This window comes from Gouania willdenowi, chromosome 24 (genome assembly GCF_900634775.1).
Source record: "Gouania willdenowi chromosome 24, fGouWil2.1, whole genome shotgun sequence".
Lineage (NCBI taxonomy): Eukaryota > Metazoa > Chordata > Actinopteri > Blenniiformes > Gobiesocidae > Gouania > Gouania willdenowi.
Window position 1 is genome coordinate 20,652,412 of NC_041066.1, and position 23,960 is coordinate 20,676,371.

The window sequence follows — 23,960 nt, forward strand, 5'->3', positions numbered from 1 at the left end:
GTAAAAATAACTAATTTTCAATGTAAGACAACTTTGCATTGAATATATTAATATATTAAATGCAAAATGCACGAAAAAATGATGCAGAACTACATTTTATAGATTTCCTTACAGAAGATATAACGACGGAAAAAAAAGGAAAGTTAATTGTAATTTCTCATAATAGCCAAAACCTGAGAAGTCCAATGTAATGTAAAGTGTTGTTTGAAATTAAACCCATTAACCAAATCATGATAGTCAATAACAAAATTGTAAAAACATTTTTAAAATTTGATTTTGTGTGACACGTGTGTGTTTGTGTGCAAGCAATTAAAATTGGCATCTTGCTTTGAAGTAAGAATTAGCAATTTGATATTAATAATTTACCTTTTTAAAGCAAATATTCTTAATCATAAGAAGCAAAGCAAGCCCAAAATATGTAAATTCAGAAACGAAATTATATATGTATTTTTTTAATGCATCAAATACGCTTTTTCATATTGTCTTCATCCAATACGTTTTCTTTTTTTAAATCCCAAAACTGCTTTTTATGGAGCCCCTAAAGGGAAATTCTATATTTAATTTTTCTTTTATGTTTTTTATCATGTCTCTTTAGGGGCTTCATAGCTTTTGAACATTTGCTTTTAAACATAGTTTATGTAACGCCTACAATATATATAATATAAATATATCACTATTGGTAGTATTTTCTCAGTTATTTGTGCATTATTCATTACGCGCCATCAAAGTAATACATAGAATAAAGTTTTTTGTTTATTTTTTGTGAATAGTTCACCCTCCTGACCAGCGGTGGCAGTAACTTCAGTTGTTTGCTAACGCCCAGTAAAACTTAGACGAAGAAGAAATAGTAGTAGAAGAAGAAAAAAAAAACAGTAGAAGAAGAAAATGGAGACCAGTGTCATCTTAATGTTTACACTGGTGCACATTTAAAATAATAAACACTCCAGTAATGTCACTTTCTACAGCACGGTCATTCCTGTCAGAGGCCTGTTATGGCGAACAAGAACTGGACGCTAACTCGGCTCTTTTGGAGCTGGATAAAGGTGCGTTAGCTTGTGTGCTAACGAGCTAGCGCCAATTCATTGATCGCCGCTGCTGCCCTGTTTGTGTTTATGTTTGTGCTGCTTGATTTTTAGTTGTTTCTTTGTCGTGTTTCTTAGGGCTTCGTTCGGGGAAGCTCGGAGAGCAGTGTGAGGCTGTAGTTCTCTTTCCCAAACTGTTCCAGAAGTATCCTTTTCCCATCCTCATCAACTCAGCTTTCCTCAAACTAGCAGACATTTTCAGACTTGGGTATGTTTGACTGGAAAAGCCTAATTATGTAATTTATTTGTCTAGTTTGAAGACAACGAGAATAATGCAATACCTTTAATCTGCATTAAGATATTCTTCTATTATTTATGTACTGAGAGAAAAGCTTAGAGAGAACATGCAAACCCACTGGGGCCAAAACCTACATTATTTTTAGTAGATTGCTCATTTTGTTGTTCGTAAAACTGCGCTAAAAATGTAAATACTATGCTTTAATTATTTTGAGACTATGCCAGTGGTTCACAAACTTTTTTGGGTATTCCCCACTAAGTGAAGCCCATTGGTCCCCAAATAACCCTGACAAATGCCATGTTTTTAAATTTTTAGGAAATAATTTTTCATAAAAAATCTAAAACTATAATCACCTGCATAAGAAAGATATTTAAAAATGCAGGTAATAATGTAAAATTGTTTGCAACCTGTGCCAAAAAGCTTAAGAAAATAAAAAAGTGAACATCATGTTTCATAATGAAACTAACATATTTTATGAATAAATGAAAACGAAATGAATCACTTGTTTAAAAAAATAAATTAATTAAAAGTGCAGCAGTCAAAAATACAGAAGGAATTAACGAAACATTCTTTGCAATCTGTGCCATCTAATGCACTTTAATAATTTAATACACTTTTAATTTCTCCTACATTTTTAGGCTTCTCATCATTATTATTATTTGTGTGTAGGTGTTTTCTTTAGTGTTAATCATCTTGATTGTCAATGAAGAAAAGCATTTTAGAAGATTGGCATGAAATTGAAAAGGAAGTAGTCTCTGGTTTGTTATGTTGTGATGTAAAGTTTATATTTCTCCTCTGCAGAAATAACTTTCTCCGTCTCTGTGTGCTGAAAGTAACTCAACAAAGTGAGAAACACTTGGAGAAGATTCTGAATGTGGATGAATTTGTCAAAAGGGTTTTTTCAGTCATCCATAGCAATGACCCAGTGGCCAGAGCCATCACTCTGAGGTAAAGGAAGCCACAAAAAATGTGACATTGTGGCACATTTGCATTATAGTATTATCATAAATGACACTAAATGTCAAATCCCTGCTATTTACAGACCTTTGAGATTCTTAAGCATTTTATTCCTGATGTTTTTTGTTTTCAGAATGCTGGGGAGTTTGGCCTCCATCATACCAGAGAGGAAAAATGCACATCACAGTATTCGCCAAAGCCTGGATTCTCATGATAACGTGGAAGTGGAGGCTGCTATATTTGCTGCTGCGAGCTTTTCAGCTCAGTCCAAGTAAGAAGTTTCAGGAGTAAAATTGGCCTAAAGTGGGGAAAAAAATAACCTGGCAAAGTAAAACTAACAGATTTTTGTTTTTGATTTTAGAGATTTTGCAGCTGGAATATGTAACAAAGTCAGTGAAATGATTCAAGGTGAGTTGTTTTATTTGGATTAAAAATGCCACACACAAAAATAAAAAGCTAAGACTACAATTGTCATACATGTACTAATACTATATGCTGTTCCCAAAACAACATTACCCTGAAACCCAAGGAGGAGCCTAAAATACTATAAAGAAACACAAATACAGGCTTTAATGTTTTTTACTCTAAGAATGGAAAACTATAATTTTAACTCCACACCACATGATGGTGTCTTGTTAATCAATTGATCCTAAATCGTGATAAATCTCTCTGAGTGGATGCATTTGCATGATCATAAAAATATTAAATGTATTCTTGGGCCAGCATTTTAATAATAATCTCCAGCTTTAATGTATTTATTTATTTATTATATTCAGAAGTCCTTTAAATCAGAAAAAAGCTTTTGTTGACTGATGTTGCTGAACATTTCTTTGGTTTTAGATTAGGTGTTCTCAACCTTGGGGTCAGGATCCCATTTGGGTCGTGAGACATGGGAGGGGGTCTCCAGATATCGTTAAGATACCGAGAATATTTTTTGAATAATTTGATCCCATTTTTGGTTAATTTTACCCTTTTTTCTGCAACTACGCCAAAGTTGCCATATTTTACCCTACAGTGTTCTTAACACTTTTTCTTGCCATTATTTTGCCTTTTCTGCACTTTTTTTTTCCACTTTCAAGACATTTTCTGCACTTTTTTTTTCCACTTTCAAGACATTTTCTGTACTTTTAAGTTCTTTTATCTCGATTTATTCCTTTATTATTTATTCCTTTATTACGTAGGCATTCACTGGCGGTCGGCAAAGCAAGAATTTCATTGTACAGGGAAACGTGTTTCTAACTGTACAGATGACAATAAACACTTTGACTTGACTTGACTTGACTTTCCACCATTTTCCCACCTAATGTTGCGTATGTTGACCCATTATTGTCACTTTTAACCTCTTTTCACCATATTTCAAGCATATTTTTGCCCTTTTAACCACATTCATGATTTATCATGCCCATTATTTGCCAGTTTAAACTAATTGTTCCTCTTTTTTGCCACTTTCAAGCCAATATTGACACTTTAAACCAATTTCTGTGTTTTTTAAATTCCCATTTCACCACCATTTTCACCATATTTGGTCACTTTAACCCATTTAATTTTTGATTAAAACAAGGATTTACATCTTTTAGATGACTGTATACTATGGCGCAAATAATAATCAACTTTCTGGATAACACTGGATTTTATTCAGATGAATAAATAAATGTGGTTATCACAGATTCATAGAACAATGGACCATTTTTTGCTGACTTTATTGATGTACCCCAAAATCTCTCCCCTTTATTCCTCCTTATACATGGCCCTGTCTCTACATGACTGTTCTTGAATAAAATTAAAATAAATGTGAAAAAAAGATGTATCAATGGATTTTTAAGCGTGTGTAACAGTGTGTTTTTACCACAGGTTTGGACACTCCAGTCGACCTGAAGCTAAAGTTGATTCCGATGCTGCAACACATGCATCACGATGCCAGTTTGGCCTCCAGCAGCCGAGAGCTGCTCCAGCACCTGGTCACCTCCTACCCCTCCACCCCCATGGTCATTGTGTCACTGCACACTTTCACCCAGCTGGCTGCCGCCTCCCTCATCGACATCCCCAAGCAGGCACGTGTCAGCTCTCTGTATTTGTTTTGCTGTTAGTGTATACTGCTTTAAACAACTCTCATGGATCTTTTGCTCATACAGTTGCAGCTTCTCCTTCAGTACCTTAAAGATGATCCCAGAAAAGCTGTGAAAAGGCTCGGAATTCATGACCTCAAACTCTTGGCTAAAAAGGCTCCTCACATGTGGACCAGAGAGAACACACAGGTGGGGAATGTGATGATGGGATGTCACAGTTTCAAGCAGAGGTGTGGACTGGAGTCACATGACTTGGACTGGAGTCACAAATTTGATGACTTACAACCTCGACTTAGTCTTGAAAACAAATGACTCGTGACTTTTTTTTTTCAAAACTCTTTTTATTTCACATTTTTGGCACTCAATTAGCAAACATTTCCACATTTGGGATAATAATTACATGCATAAAAAAACTAGTAGCATTGATAGTAACAGTAGGAATAATAGCAAAAATTGAAATTAGAAAGAAGAGGGAAAAAGGGGGTCACACAAAATTAGAAAAAGTGCATATATATGTATATAGACACACACATACCCATAGATATATGCACATGTACACATATAAATAAAGTAAACAAAATTTACAAAATAAATCAAATACACACAATAAAATGTAAACACACAACATACAAATATTTAAAATAAAAATAAGTAGACAAAATTAAAATTATATCATTTAAAACAAAAAAAAAAAAACCCAAATAATAATTTACGTAAATTGTTTAATGACTCGTGACTCAACTCAGACTTGAGTTTATTGATTTGGGAAGACTTGACTTCTTACCCTTCCATGACTAAAGATTTAATAAAATGCAGTTATTATTATTAATGAGCAATAAGTGCTCAAACCCCTGTGGGACAGGACTTTTTTTTTTTTTTTTTTTTGGACGGGACTTTGATTAACAGGTCTACCTTTAAACAAACTTACAGCCAATCAGGAAACAGGTGGAAACATCAAACTAGGCTGAGACGTGCGCTCACTAGTAGAGAAAATGAGCGATTTCCTTTAGATTTAAAGATTATACCGTCATTAATAATTGATATGGAAAATTTGTTTGGTTAACAGAGGAATTATGAACATTTAAAAAATCTCAAACAATGCTGGACTGATTTGTTTTTAGAATCATTATGTCAGATTATATCACTATTATTGGAGAAATATGAACTCAAATATGTAATTCATTGTTTGTAAATTAAAGCTGAGGACATTTGACTTCGACTTGAGAACCAGTGACTTGTTCCCACCTCTGGTTCCCCCTGGCATGTTCTATTATTTATCAAATCTAATTTCAGCTTCTTTCTTCTGCAGACCCTGTGTGAATGTGCCCTGAACATCCCTTACAACAGTTTAAAGCTGGGAATGTTGTCGGTTTTGTCCACTCTGTCGGGAACAATCGCAGTCAAACAGTATTTTAGTAGCGTTACAGGTAATGTTCATGTTTCAACTTTTAGACATTCACTAATTCCACTCATGCAGCTGCTGTCTTTTGAACTAATCTCATCTAATTCACGTTGTGTAAACCCTTTTTTTCTTTCAGGTGGCTCTTCAGTTCACCCCCGGCTCACTGACCTGGTTAAACTGGCACAGGAGTGCTGTTACCATAGCAACCTGGCTGTGGCTGCACACGGGGTCATTGTGCTCTCAAACATCGCCATTTCCTGTACAGGAAAAGGTGGGATCGAGCTTTTCCCAATGTTACGATCAGCGTTGATGGAATGTGTTTTCATTCTGTGTTTTTCTTCACAGTCGACACAGCTCAGTTAGAGCAGGACACTGTTCTGGGGGTGCAGTCCCTTCTGATGCTGTGCAGTCAGGACAGCAGCCCCAGTGCACAGGCTACACTCAAAGTACGACACAGTTTAAATGAATGATTAGACCTGGAACTTTTTGGTTTCAATTTGATGCATTTTAATGAAATATATTTTATTTCATTAAAATGCATCAAATTGAAACCAAAAAGTTGGTTGCTTGAAATGTCTAGTAATAATAACATAAAATAAAAATATTCATTAAAATAGTATTTTTACTACTTGATTAATTTTTTATTTGCAGCAGTGTCCTTAGAGCAGGGTTTTTAACCTTAGGGTCGTGACCCCACGTGGGGTCGCCCAGAAATAAAAGTTAAAAAAAAATCACACATTTAAATTATATTTTTAATTTCTTTATTTACTTTATAATTACAGCAACATCTTCTAGTGCAGGGTTTTTTCAACCTTGGGGTCGTGACCCCATGTGGGGTCGCCCAGAAATAAAATTAAAATGTCTAGTAGTAATATAATTTAAAAATTACACATTTAGATTATATTTTTTAATCATTTTTTTTATTTTTTAACTTTTAGATGCAGAAATGTCCTTTAGTGCAGTGTTTTTCAGCTTTGGGGTCAACTGGATATATAATTAAAGTGTTGTTGCCTGAAATGTCTAGTAATAATTTATTTTTATTTATCGATTTTGCACAATTAAAAAACAATACATGACGGAAATAGATATACAGTGCAGGAAGAGGAAGAAAGCTCAAAGGGCTTCAAAAATGTGTATTATGTTTCAAATGAAAACTACACACAATCTTGTAACACAAATATAAATCTAGATAAACTAAAATGCAGTATAAAAAATATCTGAGCTGGTGCATATTGTCACAATAATACTGGCTACTCTGTGTATTTGTAACAGTACAACAAACATGATTAAAAAACTAATTTTAGAGAGAAAAAAGTGTCCATGGGTCGCCAGAAATTTGTGATTTTAAAAAATGTGGTCACAAGAAAAATGTTGAGAACCACTGTTATAAACCATAACTTTTAACCCTTATATATTTCAATACCTTTGCAGACGACGCTCACGTCGCTAGTGAAGCTGCTGAAAAGCCGACCCCACCTCAGCCAATCAGCAGTGGAGTTCCTGCTGGGTCAGCTCCACCTGTCCTGTGACTCCTCCCGCGTCCTCCTATGCCACGCCCTCGCCGCCATCGCCACCCAACAACCGGTGCTGGGAGACGGGATGCTGGGGGATCTGGTGGATCTGTACCGGGTGGCCAGTCACTCCTCCACTGACAAACAGCAGGAGCTTCTGGTGAGAAACAAAACATCAGTAACAGGGCTCAATACTGCGACCAAAATGGTCGCATATGCGAGTATATTTTCAGTGTGCGTGAGTGAAAATTTTATCTGGTCGCATCCGTGCGAGTTTGTATGGGTGACCTTATTTTATACGGAGCGGCTGAGCGCTTCGTCACGTCCCACAGAGTGCACTTCTCTCTCTTTCTCTCTCTCGCTCCACACACACAAGGTATCAGGAATCTATTTCCTGAACTTCCTTCTCTGTGGTTCCTGCAGCTTTCTCTGGCAACAGTCATTTTTGTTGCGAGCCAATCGTCTCTATCAAGTGAAGTGAAGATGGTCATCAAACAGCAGCTGGAGAACGTGGCCAATGGATGGACAGTTTATCGCATCGCTAGACAAGCCTCCCGCATGGCGAGTGAACGTTTAGATGACATAAAGTAAACGCATCTGTAACCAGGAAGTAAAGTTCCTCTCTGATGTTTCAGGGATGCCATGAGTTCTCCAGTGAGCTGTATCAGAGTCTGCGGACCCGTGTGGCATCGGAGCATTTTTACTTCTGGTTGAACAGCCTGAAGGAGTTTTCCCAGGCCGAGCAGTGCCTGAGTCACATCAAGGATGGAGACTACTGTGGAGCTATGAGCGCCATCGCTGAAGCCCTGCGCTCCTATCAGAAGGGCATCGCCTCCCTCACAGTCAGTTCACCACCAGACATCTGCTCGTCTGAAATAACTGTTGCTTTTTCCTTCAATAACAGTGTTTAATGTAATTAGTTACTAACTGCTTTGTGGCAAGCATTAGCATTTAACCTTTTTATTCCCTTTCGGTCATAAAAAACACTGGTTTTCTTTCAATAAGAAAAAAACAAAATGTGCATTTTTTTTTTTTTCACAAATAAGGTACAAAGAAGAATATTTGGTATGAAGTTATTACAGCCTTGACTAGGTCAGTAATTTATAGGAACATTGATTTTTAAGGCATTATTACTTTTAGAGCTGTGAGCATTTATTGAAAACAACCTATACCTCATAAAAGTGTTTTCAAAATGTCATTTATAAATATTAATTCCCACTTTTTTTCCACATAAAATATTTTCAACAACTTCAGACCTAACCATACATATAAAGTTTTCATTGTATTTCTATAAATGTATTTACCTTTATGCCCTTTCTGTTATTAAAAACACAATTTTTCAATAAGAAAAACATAAAAAACACAAAATATGCATTTTTTTGAAAAAAATACAATTTCTTTCTTTTTTTTTTTTTTTTTTCAAAAATAAGGGGCAAAGAGGAATTTTTGGTAAGAAGTTATTACAGCCTTGACTAGGTCAATAATTGATAGGAACATTGATTTTACTTTTAGAGCTGTGAGCATTTATTGAAAACAACCTACACTCTGAGCTTAGGTACTAAAACGGTGCCTTTCATAAAAGTGTTGGATATAAATATTTTTTCCTCACTTTTTTCACATCAGATATTTTAAACAACTAACCCTATCCATAGATAAAAAGTTTTTCATGGTATTTTTATACTTTTACGTTGTCATTTTTGTCATAGAAACAAATGAGAAAAACACACATTATTCCTTTTTTTTATCCAAAAATTAGGTGTAATTTGAAGGCAGAGGTTTAGATTTATTGGCTATTTATAGAAAACCATTATTATGTCAGAATAACATTATGTCCAAAATATGTGGTTATAATGGGAGTCAATGGGACCAAATTGGTCCCAAACACAAAAAGTGTCAGTATATTTTATATTTCTTATTTAATACATCTTGCGATAAAAGTGATCATGGAATTATGAACATGGCAATAAAAGAAAACTCCTGGCCGAAGTTCATACACTAGTCTTCAAACAAAATGAGATATTGAGAAGTTAAAACACTGAATCAGCAGAAGGTACACGTTTGGTCCCCAAAGGGGCCCCGAGGGTTAGGTTTCCTAACTTCCTGTCACAGTGAGTCTCATTAGTTTCCTGTGTGATTTTTATATCTGTGGTGTCTGTGGACCTATATCTGATTATTCTCTCCCCGACAGGCTGCCAGCACTCCTCTGAGCCCGCTAACATTCCAGTGCCAGTTCATTAAGCTGCGGATCGACACCCTACAGGCTCTGTCTCATCTCATCTGTACGTGCAACAGCCTAAAAACCAGCCCGCCCCCCGCCATCGCCACCACCATCGCCCTCACCTCAGGGAATGACCTGCAGAGATGTGGACGCATCGCAACGCAGGTAACGTTCAAATAAGGCTTCAACAAGGGAGTTTTCACCAAAGCTGTATGAGCTTTTATTCTGAAGGGACAAAGGAGCTGAATCGCTCATTTGTTTTTGTGACGCATGTTAAAAATACAGTCGTTAAAAAAAAAACACACAAATGCAAATGACTCATTTTTGCAACAGTTTCTTTCAAACAGGGGTTCTTAACCTTGGGGTCGCAAGACACTGGGAAGGAAAATTATATTATATTATATATTCTGAGTAATTTGAGCTTATTTTTGCCCTATTTTGACTTATTTCCATCACTTTTTCTTTCCATGTTTTTCCTCCTTTTAATGCATTTTTGCTACATTTTTACTCCCATTTCTGCCACTTCATCAAATTTCAATGTCTTTTCTGCACTTTTTTTCCACTTGCAAGATGTTTTTGGCATTTTCCACCACTTTTCCCTCCTAATGTCACATATATTGACCCATTATTGTCACCTTTAACGTCTTCTCCTCATATTTCATGCTTATTTTTTTGCCAATTTAATCCCATTCATGAGTTTTCATGCCCAATATTTGCTGGTTTAAACTAATTGTTCCAATATTGATACTTTGAACCTTTTTTACCACTTTTTCTGTCAGTTTTTGGCCACTTTAATTTAAAACTTTTGTCTCATTTTATTTCTGATTAAAATAAGGATTTACATCTTTTAGATGACTATACACTATGGCACAAATAATGATAAACTTCCTGGATAACAGTGGATATTATTCAGATAAATACATGTGGTTATCACAGATTCATAGAACAATGGACCATCATTTTGCTGACTTTATTGATGTGCCCCAAAAAGTTCTCCCCTTTATTCCTTGTTATAGACGGAACCACTGCTTTAAATGATTAACTTTGTGCTCTGTGTATAATTATCAGCGTATTTCCTGGAAATATTCACTCAAAAATACAATGCGTTATAAAAGCAGCACTAGTGTAATCCTTCATGAGGTTACGTCTTATTTTCCTCCTCAGATGAAGGTTTGCATGGAGGAGTTTCGAGGTCTTGCTGCTCGCTTTGCTGATCTCCACCAGTCATCGTTTGACTCTGATTACGCCACTCTACGCAACGTGGAGCTGTATCCTTCAACACCACAGGACACGACATGGGCTCATTATTATTATCATGTACTTTTTTTTTCTTTGACTGCCCATCCAGACAACAGCAGAGCTGTTTGCTTGTGTCACATGTGATCGAAGCTTTGATACTTGACCCACAGGCTGCCAGGTGAAGGTTTTAGAAAACATCAATAAAATTCCTATTGAGAATGATTGATTTTTTTTGCTTCCTCTGGGTTATTCCAAACTTTGGATGGTTTACTTTTAGCTTCCAGGAGTACGGCTCAGTGGGTTTGGTAGAGACTCAGAGCGAGTACGAACGTCGGATGATGTCTGTGTTCAACCAGGTGCTGGAGGAAGTTGAGGGTCTCACCAACAAACACCCTCCAGTTTCATACCAGGTGAGACCTTAAATTTAATGTATTTATTTAGAAATGGGACAGTACATATTGAGATGTGGAAATATGTCAGATTTTCGCCACAGGCTAATTTCAATCTATTGTTCATGGACAGGCTGATGGTACCATTAAAAACATACAAGACATTATAATCAAAAGCGCACACACACACACACACACACACACACATTAAGTTCACAAACAACAGCAAAGTCAACACAGTACAGGAGAAAAGAGATTTACCGCCACAAATTCAGGTGTGGTCAGGCAGAAAAAAAGTTAACTCATTAATTTACAATTCCTTAGTTTTGTATTCTAGTTGTGAAAAAATAAATAAACAAATTTAATCACGTCATTTCTCCAGTGTGATGAGAACAAACTAATATATTGCACATACCCTATAGTGCTGTGTGTATTGCACATGTATCCTGTAGTGCTATGTGTATTGCATGTACCCTAAAGTAATGTATATTTTGCACGTGTGCCCTAAAGTGCAAAGCAACGTGTGTGAGAGCATGTCAGTTAGTCACTAATGAAGTTACTTTATGAAACGTTGAAGCTGTGTAGTGTTAACCCTTGGTGAATTTTCCAGCATTTATCAGCTGACTTTCAGTCGACTGTGATGAAAAGAATATTATAACACAAGAATATTATAACACAATGTGTATGAATTACCTGCTGGAATGCTTCCTAATGTATCTTTGAGTTTTTAAGTGAAGGATATCTTGAAGTTGTGCCTTTCACATTGTGTCTTTCAGCACACGAGATGTCTCTGTGACGCTGTCATTGCTTTGCTCAAAGTGCCGCTGTCTTTTCAAAGATACTTTTTCCAAAAGCTTCAGTCAACCAGCATCAAGGTAAATACATTAACATTTATTATGTTACTAAAAAAATAACCTGAGATTACTTCAAATCAATCTGAGAACTAGTAAAATTACATTTCAAGGATGTGATGCACTAAACCAGACATAGGCAACTGGTGGCCCGGGGGCCACATACTGCCGATCTAAAATGATGTGGCCCCCAAAGTAAACATACAAAATGACAAAAAAATACACACAAAACAAAAGAATGAGAACATTGTAGGAAAATACAGTAAAAGACGACGGGAAAACACGGAAAATAGTCCTCAAACACACAAATCTACTCCAAAAAATGAACAAAACCACAACAGCAATACACGAAATTACTCAGAAAAATATACAGAATTATAGAAAATGACAACATATGTACACAAAAAGACAAGAAAAACTCCAAAAATGACTCCACACACCCACAGTACTAACAAACAAGCAAAATGACAACAGAAATACACAAAAATTACTCAAAAAAACATATTTTTCGGGAAGAAAATACGTAAAAGGACAACAGAAATGCAAAAAGTGCCTCAACGTGCAAGACAAACATACGTAGAATGACGGAAAAACACACAAAATGAATATAAAACCTATTTGTTGTTTCCTGTATTAATGCTCAGATTGGTCATTATTGTAAATGCTGACATGAATGTTGATAATGTGGCCCTTTGATCAAACAAACACATTTTTGTGGGCCAGCTGTAATAAAAGTTGCCTACCTCTGCACCAAACCAATGTTTATATCTAAACTTTTTAACAAGGTAAACACATCATAAATATTAGAAACATTCATAGTTTTTAATTGAGTTTAGTTTGATTCCAGCAAGTTCATTTTGTCTTCTTTTTTGAAATAATATGTTAAGGTTTCATTTATGCATACAAACTTTTTTCTGGAAATTTACTTTGGAATTTCCTTTGAAATTTGCTTTGATCTCCTGACATGTTTCGACTGCCAACTGTCAGTCTTCTACAGAGGCATCTATGGATTGCTTTGATGTATACCTATGAGTTATTTCATAAGGACAGCATTAAAGCATCTACTCATTAATTTAAAGAAAAAAAAAAAGTGTTAAAATAAATTGAACTTTAACATATGAGTTTAGTTTGGATTCATGAAATGAAAGACTAAATTGCTGTTCAAAGCTTACAACGTAAAAGTGTCATTATTTAAAGGTATATTTGTGTGTAAAACCAAAAATATAAATAAAATTGAGCATTTAAAAAATGTATTAAGAATCAGGTTTTTTAAAATGTATTTATTTGATTTATTGTTATAATTTTTGACTCAGTTTATGGTTTGAAGGGATGGGGATTGGGAATGTGACAGTATGTGTTTGTTCATAAACAAAGGAGACTATAATTATGATACCGTACCACAAAAATGGGCAACTGGCGGCCCAGGGGCCACATGTGGTCCGAGGTCTAATTTTGTGCGACCCCCAAAAGTAAATGCACAAAATGACTTAAAAAAAAAAGAAACACACACACACTCACAGAATGACGGAAAAATACCCAATATTTACACCAAAAACTCACAAAAATACAGAAAGTATAGAAATCACCTAAAATTATTTCAAAACCACACAAAATGAGACCGGAAAAGTACACAGAATGACGGAAAGCTATACAAAACCACAACAAAATACATGAAATGACTCCAAAAACACTCAACACAACATCAACAAATTACAAAGAAATACAAAATGACAACCAAAATACACAAAAAGATAATTATTCATATTTATTTGTACAGACAGTCGGTGCTGCCGTGTTCTTAGATAAAGATTTGCTTTTAACTATTTAAGCAAGAAGGTCCTTTAGTGACAAATGGCTGAATTTATGAATAGTTTGAGTCATATTGCAATAATGTAATTTAAATATAAATATAGAAAAGTGAACCTGTGTGTTGGTAAACGGTCTTTTGACATTTTATTCTAATATTTTGCTACTTGCTCTTCCAGCTTGCTCTTTCTCCATCACCACGAACACCGACTGAAGCCATCCCAGTGCAGAGCAACCAGCAGCTGACTCTAAAGGTTGAGGGCGTGGTGCAGCACGGCTCTACTCCAGGACTGTTCCGGAAGATCCAGTCGGTCTGTCTCAACGTTACCTCAGTTCTTCAGAGCAAGACTGGAGCTGACTATAAGGTGCGCTTCATATGCTGTGCTTTTATTTGTGCATATTATTACATGTTATATTATTATTTTCACCTAACACAGTGCTTCTCAAAGTGTGTAGCACATCCCCCTGGTGGTGAATAGAGGTACGACAGGTGGGGCACAACAAACTTTTCAATTTCTGAGATCAATAAGATGAAACAAAATGCCTACACACAAATAAAGTAATAATGAGAAGCCTAAAAATGTCACAGAAATTTAAAAAAAGTAATTATTAGACTACATTAGATGTGCGAACAGGGACAGAATGTTCCTTTATTCCCTGTATTTTTGACTTAATAACTGTTAGTCATTAAATATCATTTTTAAATCTGGGTTTTATTAGTTTAATTTAGTTTTTGTGTTTTAATTTATTCATGAAACATGACTTTACTTGTTCTGTTAGTTTATTTCATACACGCACTGAATTTCCTATTATTTTTTTTTATGTCATTTCTTAAGCTTTTTGACACAGATTCCAAACAATGATTCTTTATTTCCTGTATTTTTGACTACTGCACTTTTACATTTGTTTTTCATGCACATAATTAGTTACATTTATTTTTCTATGTTTGATTAATTTTGAAATATGACGTTACTTGTTCTGTTGAAAATGTGTTATTTGTCAGGATTATTTTGGGGAGGCAATGGGCGCAGGTGTAGCTGACGTAACTTAGAAGCTAATCCCTCATTTTTCAGATCCCACTCGACGCTAAAACCAATGAGATAGAGCAGCGCGTGGAGCCTCACAACGACTACTTCAGCAACCAGTTCCTGCTCAACTTCTCCGTCCTGGGAACTCACAGCGTCACCGTGGAGGCGTCCGTGGTGGATGAAAGCGGAACCGAGTGGAAAACGGGGCCCAAGACGACGGTGTCGGTGAAGTCCCTGGAGGATCCGTTTTCTCAGCAGCTACGCCACCAACAGCAGCAACAGCAGCCGGGAGGGGCCCAGGCCGCCCCCCAGAGGGCCGCATACACCCGTTTCTAGCATCTGAGCTCATGTAGCCACACGTGATTGTTTGTTTGTGCCATGGAATAAAAAAATGCATTTCAATGACTTTGGTGGATGGTTAATTTGGATTTTAGGGTAATTGTTGATTTAAGCCATGTGTGATTAAAGATTTTCATCTTAAAAGTCTGTTGTACAAGAGTCAAAGGTATGTTTATCAAAATGTTTATCTGTACGGTTGCCGTACGGACAACCCCCCCAGTGCTATTGGTACGGTTACCGAAGTACACGTACGTAGCGTTTTAGGGTTAGGTTTAGGGTTAAGTTATAACCCAATATCACAACAATTGTTAGGGTTAGGTTCAGTCTTGGTCATGTGACCTAATCTGGCCAATGACTGACCTATCAAGTGACCTAAAATGGCCTAATAGGGGCGCGGCGTACAGATAGAATGTCGGTATATTGATACGAATGTATAGATAGCCACTGCCTATGTTTATCTTTAAGGCAGTGGTTCCCAACTGTAGGGAGTATGTTTTTCTATTTACAGGATTCTGTTTAATATTGGCAAATGACACACACACACACACACACACAGATCTTAGCAAACGGAACAGGCTTCACCGGGACATGAAGCAGCAGAGCTTCACTAATGATGCGTGGATCGTTATAAAGTTCACTTTTTTCACTCAACGTCCTGAATAGTGGAGATAGAACAGCTGTTTAATGAACCACTGGCTTTGATTGACCAAAGTACAAACTTCTATCTCCTGTGTTACTGTGGAGCTGCTGCTTCAAAACTACTATCAAAATTAAAGCTGCAAGCAGCGTTGAACGGGTCCTCGCAACCACACGCATGTCGGGACGTGACACGGCACACGTTGAGGTGTGTTGCATGTCGGGGTGTGGCAGAAATGTTAAAGTGTTGAGACGTAGCTGACCATTTTCAAGGATTATATCACCAACTTTTTTAGGATATTAGACCCATTTTAGTCGTTTTTAAAAGCCCTTTGTGCAGTCGCTCCTGTAGATTCTACGCAGCTTTCTACTAATCCTGAGATACTATGACTACCTGTCAACATTGAAGTGTTCTGCAAAGATGCATTGAAGACATATATATGAAATAATTCATGAACGGTATCATTGCAGTCCAAACAAATCTGACGTTGCACACCCTTGAACCAAGCAGCAGCCATGTTGAAAGTCTCAGGTCAATCTGATCCTGATGTGCTGAGATATTTGAGAGACACACACACAGAGGTTCCTTGATTTATAGATAGATTTAATAAACTAATTTTTCTACTGTATTTTTGTTAACAGTAGAAATTCATGTTTGAAAAAGTGAAAGTATAGAATAAGGTTGTTTGAGATTGTATGATGGTGTTTTAATTTGAAAAATTGTGATATATAAAAAATTACAATATATATATATATATATATATATATTAATTATTATTTAATTACCTCTAATTTTTCTAGTGTATTTTTTTTCAACATGATTCATATATGAGGAAGTGATGGTATAGAATACAGTTTTTTTTTTTTTTTTTAGATTGTGTGGTGTTTTAATTTGAAAAAAAGTAATAATTAAAAAATTGCAAAAAATATGTTTCTTTTTATTATCATTTAATTAACTATTAATTACATTTTTATACTGTATTTTTTTTTAACTAGATTCATATTTGATGATGTAAAAGTATAGAAACAGTTGTTTGAGATTGTGTGGTGTGTTAATTTGAAGAAGAATCTACAAAATTTCAAAAATATAAATTTAATCAGTAATCTTTTTTTAATCAATTTAAATTCGAGTCGAAAACCCTGTTTTAAGGCATGAGAATAATTTAATGGCCGCAGCATTGCCTTTGTACATACCATGGATAGCCGCCAGGGGGCGTAGCACAGTAGTAACTGTACGTCATCGAAGAGCTGTAAATTCTTGACGTCGGCTCAATAAAAAATAAACAATAATTTTAATTAAAAAAATATCTGCTCCGTGACCAAACCACAATCGTTATATTAAAACGAATGCTTGATTAAAAAAAAAAAAAAATTAAGTGCAATAAAGCTACTACATAATATACAAACCAATATTGAATCAGTATTAATCCTGTTTTAGGAAAACTTTACATTTCCTTGGCTAGTAAAAAATAAATAAATAATGATTTTCTTAGTTCCTGGCATTGTATCGCTTTTGCTGATACGTTACTTCTATTGGAAGTATTTTTTATTTATTTATTTTTAATGTAAAACTAAACAATGCGGAATGTGATTTAATGAAAACGAGTACATTTTGTCCTTAAGACGAGCAAATATCATTAAAAAATCTGCGCATTCTGTCGATAATGTGCCGTCAGGTGGACACAAACGTCAAGTAAACGAAGATAAAGAGACCGGAAGTAGTATTTTTCAAAGTCTAGGCAAAGTGGAAGTTTACATCTATAATGTAGAATTGTTTCCCCAAAACGCTTTTTAAACGAACACTTGCGAAACTTTATTTATTTTTTTTTAAATAAATGTTTATTTTATAAATAGAGAGAAACTGAATGTTCGTGCAAATTGTGTCATAGATACTGAGTAGGCAAATCTATTTCTGACTCAATATATTTATTTGATTTTTTTATTCGTTTCGGACAAATTTTAGAATAGGGGGAAATGTACAAACATCAGTTGGAAAAGGCTATGACGCCTACTTTTATCTGTAGTTTGTGACAATGAAGCATCATTTTTAAGAAGGAAAAGTACCATTCATCACTCAAAAATCAATGTTGCTATAGTACATTTTTCAATTTATCTCAGTGTTTTTCAACCTTGGGGTTGGGACATGGAGTTTAAATGGGGTCGCCTCAAATGTGTAGTATTTAATAATCATTTAAAAAAAAAAATACTGATTATTCAATTATTATTTTTCAAATTAAAACACAATTTGTATTCTAGACTTTTGTCAAATATAAATGAAGTTTTTATTTAAAATGTAGTAAAAAAAAAAAACTTGTCACTAATCCTGGCTACTCTGTATATGCAATGCAGGATAATAAACATGACCAAAAAAGAATTCTAGAAGAAAAACATGTATTTAAGATCAGCAGAAATTCTTGATATCAAAATGGGGTCACGATCAAAAAAAGTTTGGGAACCATTGCATTGTTTTATAGCGCAGGGCAGTTATTTTGATCAGGCAATCACAAAGTCAGGCCTCCATTCATTATACAGCAATTCAAAATTTCAATCAACAGTTCTAGTTTGTGCTGTGTTTTTTTTTTTTTTTTTGTTTGTTTTTTTTGTTTATCACACTCTTATACATTTCTTTTACAAAAACATAGAATATGAAAGCTGTGATTTGTTGGGCGGAAAGTGTCAACTTTGAGGCATGACGCTTTTATTTTGAATGTGTAGCGGAAGTGTGCCGGGTCTCGCAGTGTTGGTTCTTTGTGCACATTGACGCGCTGTGAATCAGGACCTGGGCACAGATAACGGATTCTGCCTAAACCACTATTTGTTTTTCACTCGGACTCGACGCGCTCATGCCTCGGCTGTCCTTCTCCGCCTGAGCGGCTGCACCGACCCACAGGCCCGGGCTGAGCCGCCATTTATTCCCGCTATTCACCACCAACGGCACCAGCAGCACAGGAACAGCAGCTAGTGGCTAACTTGACGACGGTGGTGGTGGTGATGATGATGATGATGATGCACGAGATAAATGTCCCCGGTGCCTCGGGCTGAGATGGAGTCGACAACAACGCTCATGTGGAACCGTTTGCTGGTTAGCTTAGCGAGCTAACGGTGCCCACCGGGATAGAGCCGGATACCGCTTTAGCTGCTACTGTGACTTCATCCGTCCGCACGGCATGGCTAACCTAACCTAACCGTTTAGGTTAGCTACGCTACGCGTGACATCGCCTCTCCAGCTGTTAGCTGCACCTCTGGCCGTGCTCCTGAGCTCCAGTGACGATAAGCGGGTGAGTTATCACACCGTTCACCGACCACTCAATCACAGGCTCGGACTATGTCCTGGGGGGTGGTGGGGGGGACGGGCGGACATTGCGTTCTGCACTGGTGCTTCGGATCTAGTGGTTCTCTTCGATAACTGGTGACCACCTGTCAAACTGCGTTTGCAGATGTTAAAACCGCACTAGCATGCTAACATCGAATTAGTGCAGTGTAAAATGTGTTTATTGCTGTGTCATTTTGGTTTAGAAACTGTCCCCAAAACATGTATGCTAGGTTAACTAATGAATGAATGAATGTAATGTAATGTAACGTAACGAGCATGCGCAGTTTGGTTGCCAAGAAATGTAAGAAATAATTATTCGTAAAAAGGCTTTAATCAGTTTGGAAGCAGTTTGTATCTTCAAATCAAGTCTTTTAGTTTTAAAAAAAATAATATTAAAATTGGTCAACTATTGACATAGTTTGGACACATTTAAAGGTGCCACACTACATACAGCTGCATTTTATTCCTTTGGCTAATACTACTTTTACATTTCTGCATCCACAACACCGAGCTTATTATATTATTTTAAATATATTATAGAATACCTGTATTGAGCCCCAGAGGGAAAATTCACGTGTTGCTGCAACACATTAAAAAAGAGCAGACGGTGAGAGTTTAAATAAATGATACCAACATATTTTATAACCAGGATAATAGTGAAAATAAATAAATGAATTAGAAGAAACAACAACAACAATAACAGAAAAACTCAACAATGTTGATTGTTAAGCTATTAAAATTCTGCAACAATACATTAGATTATTATTATTATTAATAATAATAATAATAATAATAATAATAATAATAATAATAATAATAATAATAATAGTAGTAGTAATATAGAAACATATTTGACTGATTTGGGCACCCACATCAACAACTGCTGTAACCCCCAGCAACCGCAGACGCACTCGGAAGTCAACCACCAAATTGCTCAGTAACGACTAGATCGACTGCACCCTTCATTAGTCTTCAATACTTTTTCTGTATTCCTTCTTTTTTTAACACTCTTTATTCATAGCTGTCGTTGTTGGTGTGTGTATCGGGTTATTTCTAGCACTGTTTTTAGCACGTGTAGTGTGTTGGTGTGTTTGTATTGGTTTGGTGTCACCGTCCTGTCCTGTTAGCTGTAGCATGAAGGACTCCTGCACATCCCGACAGACTGCTCCTTTTATGGTATGTGTGTGTGTGTCAGCCATGAGTAATAGCAAGTAGCTCCGTTTCTCTAATAAACACCGGTGATGATGACCAGATAGTAATTAATTATACCCAGTGAAATGACATTAGGTTCTCTTATCTTATATTATGATACAGTGTCTCTTTGGACTTTGGTTTAATGCAGAGATGAGCAACTTTTATCTCAGTGACTGCCACAAAAATTAGATTTTAGTTTTTTTGTTTTTTCCCTAATCCAAGGGCCTAATTATCAACATTCATGTCATCATTTAGGAACACAAGTGTTAAACTCAAGGCCCAGGGGCCAAATCCGGCCCTTTAAGAGCATCCATTTCGGCCCACAACAGAAAGCAAAGAAACCGTACCAGCCTGTCATTGCCGGATCTCGTTAGATCTCGGAAGCTAAGCAGGTCTGGGCCTGGCTAGTAGTTGGATGGGAGACCACTGAGAATTCCAGGTGCCACAGTGGGGGATAATCACCCCTAAGCGTGGGAACCTCTGGTACCTCACAATACGATATGCGAAACAAAGCTCACGTTAATGATTATCTCACGGTATGACGACACTGCGATTATCGATATATTGGTCAGAAATCAAACTACAATAATCTATGACATAAGAAAAAATACAATTTTTATTTTATATCTCTGAAAGAAAATACATTAAAAAAGTTTCCTATTAACAGTCACACGATGTGTCAACATACCAATGTAAACAAATAAGTATCTCCAATAGTGCTTTCTGTAAACAAAAAATAGGATCTTTCTTACCAGTGACACCATTATAGTGCAATATTCCTTCAACAAACAGTGACAACATTTCTGTGAAGACGTACCTGCACATTTTAGTGAAAAAGCAGAAAAGGTTGGGGGCAGGCAGTTGCCCATGTCTGGTTTAATGTATTTAAAAGAAGCGTTGTTGTTTTGTCATTTTAGTCAGCATGCCCTATTCCTTCTGATAACACTGATTAGTGTAAAGTCTAATAACATCAGGTTTATCTAATCACTTGTTTCGGGCTGAGGCTAAGAGACAAGATTGATGAACAAAGCTGGGAATCAATGGAAGTGTTTCTTAAAGGGTGGTTTGGGTTATAGAAGGAGCAGAACAGGACACACTTTTAAAGCTGCTACCCTTAAAAAAACCTAACTTTTTATTAGATATTATCCGAGTGTATGCCTCATAGATCAATTAATCAAACGTAATTTACTCCATAAAGAAAATAAAAAACTATCTACATGTATAATAGGGCAAAACATATATATAAAAAAACATAAAAACAGTAGGATGAACACTTCTATGCACCCATCTCTGCAACTCCACCCTAGAATGCAATGAATGAAAATGTGTGAACAAACGTTTACGGTGGAGGTGAAAACAAACTTTCAGTTAGCTATTTCAACTTCTTAGAAAGTTTTACGAGAATATCATCTTTGATTTATTGATCAATGACTGGACTGGACTTGATTTTTATATAGAGCTTTATCACCACACTGAAGCAGTCTCAAAGCGCTTTACATATCAGCTCATTCACCCATTCACTCTCACATTCACATACCAGTGGGACAGGACTGCCATGCAAGGCGCTAGTCGACCACTGGGAGCAACTTAGGGTTCAGTGTCTTGCCCAAGGACACTTTGACACATAGTCAGGTACTGGGATCGAACCCCCAACCTCTCGATCAGAAGACGACCCACTACCACCTGAGCCACAGTGTAGACCAATGAGGTCTACACTGTGGATTTATCTGGTAAAAAGTTATGTTGGATAGCAGCTTTAACGCTGTTACTTTACTGTGTACAGTACAGATTACAGAGGCGTGTTATGTTATGCATTCTGTTTACATAAGAGCAATGGTCGACCACGTCCCAATTTCGCTGAAAGGCGTTTATTTAAAGAAGTGACTTGAATAAAAGATCATCATAATTATAATGTTGAGTTAATGACTATTATTTACTAATGATAATAAATGGCCAAATCTTTTTCCATTAAGGGCCAAATCTGGAATAAAATAATGGTAGTGCATGCTTTAAAAAATAGATCTGCTCATAAATATTTTTTATTCATGTTTGTTTAAAAAAAAGTTTTTTTAAAGAATACGTTTTGGCATGGTGCTAATTTATGTGGTTTATGTGGTGACTAGAAATGGTGGAAAAGGTGGTGAAATGGGATTTCAAAAACCAAACAAATTGGTTAAAAGTGTTAGTTTCTTGAATGCATCTGGCGACCCCAAATGGGTTCTTGACCCCAATGTTGAGAACTACTACTGGCCAAATATTTTTCATTGTGTGTCAAATATGGAATAAAGTAATGGTAGCCTGTGCTTTGACAATAGATCTGCTCGTAAATGTTCTTTATTCATGTGTTTGTCTAAAAAGGACATGTTTTTGCTTTTCTTAACATGTTTCTAAAGGAACTCTGTTAGCTGTTGTGGTTAAAGGTAGCAGGTGAAAGCTAACAAAACATGATGCTAGGTTATTTTTTTATTTATTTTTGATTTATAGATTAATGGAAAGCATTTGTGGACCAATTATTAACTGCTTCTCGTGTGTGCGTGTGCGTGTGCGTGTGTGTGTGTGTGTGTTTCAGACGGCGTGCATCAGAATGGCACAGCTATTGGATGGTGCCGGTAAACTGGGCTGGATTCTCCTCAGGTCTGTGGTGCGCTTCATCTTCATGTTCTTCAACAACTGCGTTGCCATCCCCTCCTACTGCTTGTACCTGCTGCTGCTCCAGCCTCTGAGAATATGGGACCGCTCTACGTTCTGGCACATCGAGGGGGTTATGTTCAAGGCGCTGCTCGCCATGGTTTCTTCGTGGGGTTGGATCGCAGGTTATACAGGTGAGCCACGTTAGCATGTTGCACTTTATGCACACAACACTGCTTTAAAACCTGTTTCTTTTTTAAATATTTGCTTTAGATCTGTTGACACACAGAAATGGAAACACCCGACTGTTTTTGTAAATCCTTTAATATAACCTGCTTCTCTGGGGCCATCTTTTATTTTGAAATGTATCCACCATCAAAGAGTTACAATCTGATATTTATTTTTAAAGATTCACACGTTTTCCAGTGTCAGTGAGATATGACTTTAAACCCTGTCTTTCCTCTATTTATTTTCCAAGTGAATATCTACACTTGTGTGTATGTCTTTTATATATAACACTGGAAATGGATATATATAAGATTGTTGGCATCTTTGTCCCCAGTACTGAGTTTTTCTACCTTGGGGTCACTTGAAATGTCCAGTAATAATTTTTTTTGTCTAGTAATAATAAGATGAAGTTACGAAAAACAAAAAATTATATATATATATATATATATATATATATATTTTTTTTTTTTTTTTTTTTAAAGAAATGTAATTATAGATTGTTTTTAAAAGTTATATTTTTAGTTTGTTTTAAATTTTTACAATTTTATTTATTTATTTTTATTTACCTATTTTGCACAATAAAAACAGATTAAAACTATATTTTTGAATGTTAAATAGTTTTTTTAACATTTTTTTAAAATTTTTTATTTATTTATCTAATTTGTAAAATAAAAAAACAATACATAATATCACCTAAATAAGTAAACAGTGCAGGAAGAGGCAAAAAGCTCAAAGAGTTTAAATAATAATTGTCTTTCAAATAAAAACACCACACACAATCTCAAACAAATGTATTCTATATACTTTCACTTTCTCAAATATGAATCTAGTTAAA

At 35.9% G+C, this 23,960-nt stretch overlaps 2 protein-coding genes across 2 annotated transcripts in view; both read left to right on the forward strand.

The window, feature by feature from the left end:
* The first annotated feature begins 858 nt into the window (after positions 1-858).
* ints7 (integrator complex subunit 7) lies at positions 859-15,192 on the forward strand. Its single transcript, XM_028440296.1, has 20 exons — positions 859-1,043; positions 1,161-1,290; positions 2,122-2,268; positions 2,411-2,548; positions 2,639-2,685; positions 4,129-4,328; positions 4,410-4,532; positions 5,653-5,770; positions 5,882-6,016; positions 6,091-6,191; positions 7,177-7,416; positions 7,680-7,817; positions 7,892-8,098; positions 9,445-9,639; positions 10,639-10,742; positions 10,823-10,891; positions 10,991-11,123; positions 11,879-11,977; positions 13,939-14,124; positions 14,833-15,192. Exons 1-20 carry the CDS (start codon positions 950-952, stop codon positions 15,121-15,123), a joined length of 2,895 nt encoding a protein of 964 aa, XP_028296097.1. The 5' UTR covers positions 859-949; the 3' UTR covers positions 15,124-15,192.
* A 3,099-nt stretch (positions 15,193-18,291) lies between these two features.
* lpgat1 (lysophosphatidylglycerol acyltransferase 1) overlaps positions 18,292-23,960 on the forward strand; it is a 57,281-nt gene continuing 51,612 nt past the window's right edge. The window contains exons 1-2 of the mRNA XM_028439440.1: positions 18,292-19,040; positions 22,839-23,091. Of these exons, the coding sequence (XP_028295241.1) occupies positions 22,854-23,091 (238 nt within the window). The 5' untranslated portion in view covers positions 18,292-19,040; positions 22,839-22,853. The remainder of the gene's footprint in view (positions 19,041-22,838; positions 23,092-23,960) is intronic.

What these genes read in the sequence shown, in the direction of transcription:
- ints7 (XM_028440296.1), top strand. Translation starts at nt 950, where the DNA reads ATGTCACTTTCTACAGCACGGTCATTCCTGTCAGAGGCCTGTTATGGC. An exon ending in TCATCGACATCCCCAAGCAG is followed by an intron (nt 4,329 to 4,409) that starts GCACGTGTCAGC and finishes TTGCTCATACAG; the next exon opens with TTGCAGCTTCTCCTTCAGTA. An exon ending in GTATTTTAGTAGCGTTACAG is followed by an intron (nt 5,771 to 5,881) that starts GTAATGTTCATG and finishes TTTTTCTTTCAG; the next exon opens with GTGGCTCTTCAGTTCACCCC.